We start from the raw sequence: 10,664 nt of genomic DNA, 5'->3' as shown, positions 1-10,664 counted from the left end.
ACATGATTGATTCGTAGTCAGCACACAGTACCTTATACTGCAAGTCCTGCAGCCTTGCAGCTGTCGCCCTTTGAAGCGCGGAACGATATGTGGACGTCTAGGATGACGACAAACTCTTCCAGTGCTGTCATGTACTTAAACGTCCCCAGGATCGCAGGAACGTCCCCAGCCACCATGCCTGCCTGCTTTTCCTCGTCCTCTTGGATTTCCTCGTTTCCTCTAATGATCGGGCGGGAATGGTCAGAATTCGACCTCTCAATGCCATTTCCCCAATAGCACCTTCACGCATCTACACCGCCGACTCGAGAGTCAGCCGGCTGTGGGATCCATTCCAGCATCAAGCTCCCCAACCACACATCTATCTTTTCAGCTGAAGCAATAGCCATCCGACTTGCCGCCGACGAAGCACTTCGGACCGACATTCCGAACGTCATCTTCACCGACAGTGCCAGTGTTCTGACCCTCCCCTCGAACACGGCTTCTCTAAAGACCCTCACATCAAGATCCTTGACGATATCCCCGTATCACCTTCTATAGTTTTCTGTTCGATTCCGGGCCATTCCGGAAGGTTGGCTCTGTCCATCCGAGACGCCATCCGCTTCACTAACGCAATAGTCGCTCAACAATCCACCTAGCACAAGCTAGATCTCTCCACGAAACTCCGTTCCATCAAGTACAACACCGCACCCTGCGACGATCCCGATTCCAGCCACGACCAACGAGTCCTTTCCCGCATACGCATTGGTCACACCAGCCTGACACACTCCTACCTTCTCGACAGATCCAGTCCTCCACTTTGCAGGTTCTGTGGCGTCGACATTACCGTTCGCCACATCCTTACAGATTGCCATGGATACACAACACACCGAGCAACCTGCCAACTTGATACCGACCTAGAGATCATACTATCACCCGAAAAACAACACAATCGACTCATCCGATTTCTACACATCAGCAACCTGTACAGAGAGATATAAATTCATAGCACAATAGTTTTCAAGTTCTTGAAAAGATTAACTTGTGGTTTGATGTTTAGCAGATACACTCTACACTTAGAACTATAGAACCTCTGCAGACGGTTCAAGGGAATCGTGCCTCACTATATACTGCCCAAATTCCTACGATCCAGATAGCTCCGGGAGTCCTTTACGGGCATGAATCTTGGATGACATGTTGAGGATGCCCCACCAGGAAGCTATTTGTCAGCGACACGCTCGGCACGTGGCGTCGAAGAACACAACGGAGCTCGTTGGTTGGAGCAACTCTTCTTCTTCCTTGGCACTACAACCTCGAGAAGTCTCGGCCTGCCATTTCTGGCTTTCTGTGTCTTAATTTTACCCGTAGCAATGTAGTCATCAGCCTTGCGTACTGGGAGGTGGTCTATGATGAGATATGAACCCCGGTCCTGGCGTGTGAAGACCGGCGCTGTCACCCGCCGAAAAGGTAACCCCCAAAGAAGGGACAACAGTTACAGATTAATGAGAAACACTTTATTGACATATTAATGAAAACGGTGGCCTCCAGTAGGATTATCTCTGGATGCCCTTGGTGAATAAATAATAAATTCTAATGACCTATATGCTAGAGTACATAAAAGAGAGTTCTTGGCGAACGAGAAAAGAACAGAGAGATTCAAAAATTCAATTTGATCAGTAATTAGACCGCATTCTTCAGTAACGCCAATGGCTAGACGGAAACCTAAAGTGTACGTGTCTACTTCCATTGGCCTGTTCTTCGTGTTCGGTCTGAGCTATACCACTGTTAAGCTCTCCAAGCTGGTCCGACGAGGTGCTTTGAATGCTATTTTCCTCTCCCCAACTAAACTGTGTCCTAGTGCCGGCGGCAGAGGTACTGGTCGTTGCCTGTGGAAATCGATGCTGTACGATCGATGGTGCACCCGGCACCGGTCCCGCCGGTGCATACTGTTGCTGTTGCTGTCCACTCGGTTCTCCAACCGATCGATTCATCTCCAAGCAGTTGATGCTCCCAAACGGCCACAGCATACTGCGCCTCCGCTTCAACCGGTCCGGCTTTTGAATGCGATCCGGACTAGCCGTCTTACGCCGCAACAGCCACATAATATCATCTTCCGGCTCTAGCCGCTGCAGATGTTTCTTGCGCATCGGTTTCCGGTTGCTCGACAGCTTGCGCAACGTTTTCCTGCACTGTACGTGCAGCTCGATCGCTTCCCTTATCGCGACGTACCAGGCATGGCTTTCGTCCTCGCCGTCCGAGCAAAATATCGTCCCATCGCCGCTGCACGTGAGCCGAAAGTTGCCCCGGAACAGCTGCACAATCTTGCACTTCTTCAGCGGAAACACGCAGCTGCACGCGATGCTGGAACCTTCCGTCAGCAGCACCTCGACGTCCTTCACCACCCGGCAGTACATGAACATGTCCGACATGAGGATGCAGTACTTCTTCGAGGTGGAACCGTCCGTCTTTTGCTTGCGCAGGAACCCCTCCTTCAGGATCTTGCGGCCGGGCTTAACCAGCTTGAGCGATTTGTTCGTCAGCGCGTTCTGGACCGTGATCAGTCGTTGGGTGTTTTCGTAATCTTCTACGACGGCGTTAATGTGCGAAACGGACTGTTCGACCAGGCGGATCGATTCGAGCAGCGGTTTGTAGGCAACATCCGAGGGGCTGGTGTACAGGAGCACCTGCTGCAGCAGCAATTTGTACCGCGGGATGCGCTGGATCGGTGTGATCAGCAGCGAGATCAGCTTCATCTGCACTTCCGGACGCGATTCCGTGTTTGTGATGTATCGCTTGAGCGTTGGGTTTTTGTCCATCAGCGATTGCAGCGTGCAGAGCGAGTTGCGATAATCGAAAGCATACACCGAGTACAGCTTGAAAAACGGTCCCAGATTGGTGAACGCCTTAACCACGTTGTCCAGATTTTCGTCCAGCTTTTTGAGCAGCTCCTGGCTAAGGTTGTGTATCGTGTCCAGCTGGCCAAAGATCTGATTGTGTACCTTTTCGGTGAGGAACCCGTTCTGGCGCAGCGGTGTCACGAAGTATTCGAGCAGCAGATCCAGCTGCCGCAGGTACGACTCCTCGGACGTACGAATTTCCCGTACGGCTTGCAGGCGAAGTTGCTGTCGTTTGTCCGCTTCGTTGTTTTGGGGCGTCGGTATGCAGCGTACCGGGCTGTTGCTGTGCGATCCTGGTAGCATAAAACGACGGCCACCTGGAAGCAAATTGTGCCGTCAGTGGACGTGTCTCGTGCATGCAACAAGAACGCGAAACTTACTTCCAACGCGAACATTGTGTACGTTCTGTACCTTCAGTGCGGCTATCAGCTCGGACCGCATGTCCTCCGGCATTAGTGGTTGCAGTTGCATTCGGAGACCCGCTTTTGGCGTCGATTGGGCCATGATTTGAACAATTTAATCGCTTTTTAATTGCACCACGAACGAACGAACGACTCGGCGGTGGCACACCTAACTTTGAAACTCTGCCGTTTGTTGCGGCTTGTTGTGATGACAGTTTTCTTTTAAATTTCAAAACAATACTGACAGATCTATGAAGCTGCGGTCGGAGAGAAGAGTGCCATGAAACATTTCGCACAACATGTTTTGGTTTTGGTCAGCAAGGGGATCGCTTATTTTGTACAATTTATTGTTTAATAAATTAAAAAAGAATGATATTTTATTGTAAATGGAATAAGTCGATTCAAACAGCGATTATTGAGGGTTTATTCCCATAATGTCCTATCTATACACTCACCGCTAGGCACACCGTCTTTCAACGTCTGACGTCTGGGCGAAACGTCTTTCAAACGTCTGACAAACGTCAACCGTCTGGGCCGATTTCCGTTCAAACGTCAAACGAAGCTTCGACCTGTTCTTTCTCTTCACCGGCAAGCTTTGCCCGCTCTAGACGCCGCATTTGTCGTTTTCGCTCCTAATTTCTGTTCAAAATGGTCGTAAGTATCAAGTAAAACGTAATTCCCAACAGCGATCGCTTCCTTTGGCGTGCCAATATCGTGTGACAAAGTAGCACTTCAGTGTGGTTACTTTTGCGTCTGATTTCTTCATGATGATCACTTCAAGTGACGAGCGGACAGAATGCATGTGTGTACAAATTATAATGCAAACAAAATCCTGTTGATGCGCACTTAGCTGATACTAGAAATCGGAAGCGTAAAGTTCACCAAGTCGATGAAACCCGTACGTGGTAGCTGCACAAGAGCTGGTCAAAGGAAGCGCGTTGTATGTTGGACTGACGAAAGGATGAAGAGGTTAGCACTAAATCTGAAAATCTCTTTTCCAGACCCTCAAGGGACGCAGGATTGCCAGGAAAATGTGTGTCCACGCTCGATGTGGTGAGCAAAGCCATCCTGCATTCGGGATTCGTTGAGATCGATTTAAGAAGCACGTGCATCTGAACCGTGCAACCGCATGTTCTACCTCTCACGTATGTGGACTCTGGTCCCGGAATGGACGCCCACCGGAAAGCTGCACACCAAGATGGTCCAATTTGTAAGTATTTGTTCGATAATGTTAGGGTGATTTCCATCGCATTGTTACCCCTTCATGATGATAGCTCTAGCGACGAGCGGACAGAATGCATGTGTGTACAAATTATAATGCAAACAATCCTGTTGATATATGCTAATGCTGACACAAGCTAGATCGGCAACGGCTACATTGCATTGAATTGTTCTGTCGCTAATAAATCCAACATTATCGATTGCAGGATTACCTCAAGCTGTTCGGTTCCGGTATGCTGCCGCCCAAGTCACACATCCATCATTCGGATTGGACACAGAGATGATGGATGATGAACCCCTCTGCCAAATTGTCCCAAAATTTGGTCGCCAAGCTTCGCGAGTAGCAAGTGGCTAACGGAGCGTTCCAGCAGCAGAAGAAGCCTGGAAGCCGGAAATGGCAGACCAAGTGTGCTCCGGAGGTTCCTGTATCTTCAGAATGGCCTCCTCCACCATTGTATTCGGAGAGGCCTAATTTTGTCGTCGATGAAACCATGCTACGTAATAGTACATTGAAATACAACATTTAAATCGCCAACAAATCCGTTGCGTTGCCTTGGAGATTTCTTCTAAATTTTCTGCATGATTCATCCCATTCCTTTTCTTCTTCCTTGGCAATACAAAGTAAAGTAGTCAGCCTTGAGCAATACGGCCAGACCGTTCTTTTAGAATAATAAAACGCGAACGGGATGCTGTCTGGCTGGGATTTGAACCCCGGTATTGCTGAGCCTTCCGTAAGCGACCCGGAATCGTCTCGAACGACCCGTGGGTGCGATGAGTTCGGTCTAATCCATGGGTCGTTCGGAAGTCGTGGTACCCACGGGTCGAACTCGACTCCCGGAGCGATCCGTGAAAAGTGTCGTATGACCCATCACTACTATATCTTGCCTGTTTATCAAGTGAACGATTGCTTCGAAGTATTATTTGGCGACAAGAGTTCTCACGAACCACATTTTATTTCCCTGTCGCGATGCCTTCCTTGCTCGACAGTACTCGATCTACACTTCGTCCGGTTCGTTAGGAGCAGGACTATTCTCCCCGTTCGCCGATTCCTTCATGTGTTCTTCAAAAGCGTTTGCAATACTTCCTGTGCATCACTCTCCTCATATTCAATGATCGCTTTGGACCTGTTCCGTTTTCTGAAACAAACAGTTTCATTAAATGCCTTAACGGCATGTACGCATACGGATAACAGAGCGATCACTACTTACCTTGCAACACGCTGTTCTGCCGGCTGCTTCTGAAGCAGCCTTCCAGCATTGTGTAGTCGGTTTATGTGATCCTGCAAGCATTTAGCATTACTGAACGTTTTCGAGCAGCCTTTACAATCGAAAGTTTTTCCTTCGTGTGAAAGCTGAAATGGAATGATGAATGAGAGTTAATCGCCTATCCCAAACCAGCCGAAACGGACGTGTCTCGTCCTAATACCTTACCATGTGATACCGATACGTCTTACGATGAATGAATTTCCTACCGCAGATGTTGCACGTTTTACGAGCTAATTTCATATGCACAGTTCTGATGTGTTCCTTTAAGGAAGCTTTAATCCTTGTTTTCATGTCACAGTATGGACAGCTGTATATGCAATGCTGTAAATGTTGAAACATGTGGCTTGGCATGTGCACTGCCCATCTGCCACACCGGTCACACATGTGGTGTCTGCGGCCTCGCTTACGTACCGGCGGTGGCACTGGTGGTGGAGCTGGTGGATTTATGCTCTGAAAATCTGTAGGATCCGCCGGTAGTTCCGTGCAAACTACTGTTCCTGGTGGAATATAGTTAGCCGAGTACGCTTCGCCATCGTCCGCCTCGGGCAACGATATATCCTTCCACAAGCACGATGCGCATTGACATGGATTTTGCCATTGCTTTGGTTTGCCTGCGCTTCTGCACGAAAACGCGAACGGAGGACTGGCTGGTTTGCTACGACCCAGTGGCTTCGGTTCCTCTGTTTCCGGATCTGCCAGAATTCTTTCCAGAAAGCTTATATCACAATCTGACGATTCGTCCGCTACTTCGATGGTTGGTGCAGTCGGTGCACAGACTTCCTTTCCACTATCTTCCCGAATGGTCAGCGTACCGTTATCCTGGGCGGGCAATCGACCGCACAGCTCTCGAAACTTGGCATCATTGGACAAACAGGTTTTGCGGAAGTTGATGCAGCTTTTCAGCTTGGTTGTACAATCTAGGCACATGCAGTATGATGCTATGTTATCTTCGGTTATCTGACGGAGCAAACGACAACGATTAAATCATCGTCGGTGACTAAAGATGGAGGGTATGGTCCTACCTGTACTCCCGTCAATGTTGTCACATCCTGTACGCTCAGTGCAAAATCCAATATATCCTCTAGCGAAATAAGAAACGCTTCGTCCTCACACAAACAAAATCGACAAATTAGCAGCACATCTTGCGCGGGAATCGCCATTGCCGGAATCTACGGTTGTTGGTAAACAAACATTCTCAAAAGGGGCAGCTGTCAAATGCAGCACAGCTGTCAAATGCAGCACAGCTGTCAACGCACATCCGGAGCTGAGAGTTTTCAAAAGCGGTTCAACGGAAATCGTGATTTCGTCCATGTGATAATTTGCTATTTATACCGCGTCGCCGGATCGTCGTTAGTCCTTGCTACGAGTAGCATGGTTTAAAAGCCATCAAAACTGCGGCGCCGAGTTTGGATAAGGCGAGAAGTCGTCCTGCACGAGTCTTCTTATCTTAGGAGCCTACCAGATTTCAGAGGACGGCTTCCACTGATCATAGTAATCGCGGGCACAGAACATTAAGAATATGGCCACAGAGTTTGGGTATAGTTAATCTCGTTGTATGAAAGTGATTATGACACAGCTTTTTTTGGTTTCTGTTCGTTGTGTTTGTATTGGGACTAGCTCGCCTAGGCATCACCCCCTAATCCTCTCTGTCTCTCCGGAGACTCACGCTTCCTAGACGGATGGACGGATGGCCGCCCTTAACATGGATAACAGACGCTAGCTATCCTTCTTCTTCCTTGGCACTACAACCTCGTGAGGTCTTGGCCTGCCATTTCTGGCCTTCTATGACTTGATTTTACCCGTAGTGAAGTAGTCAGCCCTACGTACGGGGAGGCGGTCTGGATGTGATTTGAACCCCGGTCCAGCCATGTGAAGACCAGCGCCGGTATCGCCTCGGCCACCGGACCGCCCTCCACCTCCGCTCAATTAAGCCATATCACCCCTCTTCCCAAGAGGTTGCGTTTCCCCGTATACCCAAAGCTCAGATATTTGCAGAGATATGTAACCGTTCTGTATGTGTAAGTTCTGAATATGCGGAAGGACAGTGGAGGAGCCGCTACAATGACGGGCTCTACGAGCTTTACGATGATCTCACCATCGTGCAGCGAATTAGACTCGCCAGGCTCCGGTGCGCTGGTCACGTCATGATAATGATACCAGACGACCCAGCCCGTAAAGTCCTTTTAGGCCGTCCACACGGACAGAGGAGGCGTGGTAGGCCCAAATTGAGCTGGAGTGATGGCGTTGATGCGTTCGCCAGAACGTCCGGGATAACGGATTGGCAGACGACGGCGCTAAACCGTGAGCGGTATCGACGATTGTTGCAGCAGGCCAAGACCGCCAAGCGGTTGTAGCGCCTGATAAGCCAAGTAACCGTTCTGTACACCGGGGATGTATTGAGTCGAAGCGGGGTGTGGAAAGTCTTTGTTAACCTTCCAGAGGCTACGGATCCACACCTTACCAGTGCAGTATCGCTACCACACCAGCTTACAGAGCTAATCAGCAATGAACTGTGCTGTAAAACTAGGACAGCAGCTTGTTGGATATAGTCGTCGACTTTTTTTCTTTATCTAAATCGGTCATTTTGCATATTTATTTTGTATTTGCTCTGTAAAAAGCTGAACTGTGCCTCATCAGAGTATACAATTCACTTAATGGATTGTTTGGTGTGAATTTACCAGCATAATTTCCAACAACTCAAAGTGAAAATAAATAAATCAATAATTATTGCAGTTTTATGCTTATTTTCTCCAGAAGCGTTTGCCCGTCGGCAGGCACACCGTCCGCCTGCTGTCAAATGTCAAAACTGTGCCCGCCTGTCACTTCGGCTTCCGCTGGAACGTCACACAACGTAAACGTCAAACACACCGACCGTCTCTTTCTTTTTCCGGCAAACTCTACCTGCTGTCGACACATTTTGTGGTAACAGCGCCAAGTTTTTGGATTTTCGTACACAATGGTCGTAAGTGTCGGGTGAAAATACTTTGTCAACAGCGGCCACTTCCTTCGGTGCATCGAGTGAAAAGCGGATGTCGGGGCAAACAGGTCATGGCATGGGGAATGCATCGCTAGCCAGCGGGAGGAGGGCTAGCACCGTGGTGTGCAAGCCGCGATCCGTCGTTGGCTGTGGCAGTAGCAGTTTGGTGTCCTATCCGCTTAATGAGTTCTGGTGATAGCGAAATGGAAAACAATCCTGCTGCTATGAGCTGAACCGGGTGTGAAAAGATGGAATTGTGGAGGTCACAGAACCGCGTATGACGGCCCGAAGGGAGTGCGTCGTCGTTTGTTGACATGTGGATGGTCTAGTGGGAAGGGCGATGAAAGAGTGGCTTGCAATTCGCGGCTAATCCGACGCGTGTATAATCTATCTTTGCAGAGCCTTAAGGTACGCAGGAAGACCAGGAAGCTGCGTGGTCACGTCAGCCACGGTCATGGTCGTATTGGTAAGCATTTAGGTTTTTGTTTTGTATTGTGGACTCCAAATACTGACCGGTTGTCTTTTGCTTCTCACACCTCCTTTTAGGCAAGCACCGTAAGCATCCTGGTGGTCGCGGTAACGCTGGTGGTATGCACCATCACCGTATCAACTTCGACAAATACCATCCGGGATACTTCGGCAAGGTCGGTATGCGAAACTTCCACCTGAACCGCAACCACAAGTTCTGCCCGACCATTAACCTGTCGCATCTGTGGAGCCTGGTGCCAGAAAAGATCCGCGAGGAAGCGAAGAAGAACCCCGAGAAGGTCCCGGTCGTCGATCTGGTCCAGTTCGTAAGTATTCGTGTACCGTGTGGTGGTTTCCTTCCGTTTTTGTTTACTTCTACATGATGATAGCTCTAGCGACGAGCGGACAGAATGCATGTGTGTACAAATTATAATGCAAACAATCCTGTTGATACATGCTATTGCTGATAAAAAAAAATCGGAACTGAAACACTACATATCTCATACGCCCCTTCGCACCATCGCTAATCATCGCGACACTCTTGGCTGCAATTGCAGGGTTACTTCAAGCTGCTCGGTTCCGGTATGCCGCCCAAGATGCCCATCATTGTGAAGGCGAAATACTTCTCCAAACTGGCCGAGAAGCGCATCAAGGCGGTCGGCGGTGCGTGCCTGCTGCGGGCTTAGAGTATTGGCTTAAGGATCAATCCTAACACACACACACACACAAACGCGCGCGCGGAAGGATCGTACATTCAGTGACGTTACGCCGTCCGGAACAAGCTTCACCACCAATTCCATCTCGAGATCCTTTCGCCCAGGGCCCCCGGCGGCATGTTTCGGTTTCCGGTCTGTTTGGTACAACGTTTCGTGTGTATTGTGTTGTGTATGTGCAGGAGGGCGTGTGGAGTGAACACAGACTCACGAAAAAGAAAAGATGAGAAGGCGAAAATACAAGAAACCAATATCTAAAACCTAACGCCCAGCGAATGGAGTTGGCCTATCATTGATTCACGTGAGAAAGATGGTAAAGTGAAGGGTGTAATACGTTGCTCGACGAAGTTGCAGGGTTAATGATTTTGATAGGGGGGTTGTCCATTCCGGAAGCCTAGTAGCGGCATGTCCTCTCTAAAGAACGAAGAGCGTGGATGACTAGCTTCTTCATGAGATAAATCCTACTTTGGAATCTCGAATCTCGTATTCGAATTTGAAGGATAAAGAGCTATTATATTGAGGCTTATGGTCACAGGTTCGAATCTCTCTCTCTCTCTCTCTTGGTCTAACGACTTCTTAGATCATGCCTGCCATTTCTCATGCCAGGAAGTCAAAAATGGCAGGCCTAGACCTCTCGAGGTTGTAGTGCGAAAGCGAAGTAAACATTCTACAAGCTGAGCTTATCTGCTGCACGGCGCTGCAGGTATCCTGATGCTGGATTGAAATCATACCGTACCAGAAAATTC

General features: G+C 49.0%; 3 protein-coding genes and 1 long non-coding RNA gene across 4 annotated transcripts; 2 read left to right on the top strand and 2 right to left on the bottom strand.

The window, feature by feature from the left end:
- Positions 1-1,468: 1,468 nt before the first annotated feature.
- Positions 1,469-3,502, bottom strand: LOC118505929 (putative protein tag-52). Its single transcript, XM_036042435.1, has 2 exons — positions 3,254-3,502; positions 1,469-3,190 (listed from the first exon to the last, which is right to left on the bottom strand). Exons 1-2 carry the CDS (start codon positions 3,375-3,377, stop codon positions 1,671-1,673), a joined length of 1,644 nt encoding a protein of 547 aa, XP_035898328.1. The 5' UTR covers positions 3,378-3,502; the 3' UTR covers positions 1,469-1,670.
- A 275-nt stretch (positions 3,503-3,777) lies between these two features.
- Positions 3,778-5,034, top strand: LOC118505933. The gene is made up of 3 exons (XR_004905469.1): positions 3,778-3,928; positions 4,276-4,484; positions 4,702-5,034. It is a non-coding gene; the product is annotated as an uncharacterized LOC118505933 (long non-coding RNA).
- Positions 5,035-5,410: 376 nt separating this feature from the next.
- LOC118505930 (zinc finger protein 358-like) lies at positions 5,411-6,959 on the bottom strand. The gene is made up of 4 exons (XM_036042436.1): positions 6,783-6,959; positions 5,926-6,717; positions 5,704-5,846; positions 5,411-5,631 (listed from the first exon to the last, which is right to left on the bottom strand). Exons 1-4 carry the CDS (start codon positions 6,918-6,920, stop codon positions 5,547-5,549), a joined length of 1,158 nt encoding a protein of 385 aa, XP_035898329.1. The 5' UTR covers positions 6,921-6,959; the 3' UTR covers positions 5,411-5,546.
- A 1,607-nt stretch (positions 6,960-8,566) lies between these two features.
- Positions 8,567-10,183, top strand: LOC118505932 (60S ribosomal protein L27a). Its single transcript, XM_036042438.1, has 4 exons — positions 8,567-8,722; positions 9,137-9,203; positions 9,284-9,531; positions 9,763-10,183. The coding sequence occupies exons 1-4, from the start codon at positions 8,717-8,719 to the stop codon at positions 9,889-9,891; spliced, it is 450 nt and encodes a 149-aa protein (XP_035898331.1). The 5' UTR covers positions 8,567-8,716; the 3' UTR covers positions 9,892-10,183.
- The last annotated feature ends 481 nt before the right edge of the window (positions 10,184-10,664 follow it).

The sequence above is a fragment of the Anopheles stephensi genome, chromosome 2 (assembly GCF_013141755.1).
Source record: "Anopheles stephensi strain Indian chromosome 2, UCI_ANSTEP_V1.0, whole genome shotgun sequence".
NCBI classification, from domain to species: domain Eukaryota; kingdom Metazoa; phylum Arthropoda; class Insecta; order Diptera; family Culicidae; genus Anopheles; species Anopheles stephensi.
Note: the sequence above shows the minus strand (reverse complement) of the source record. Positions and strands in the feature narration are given on the sequence as shown.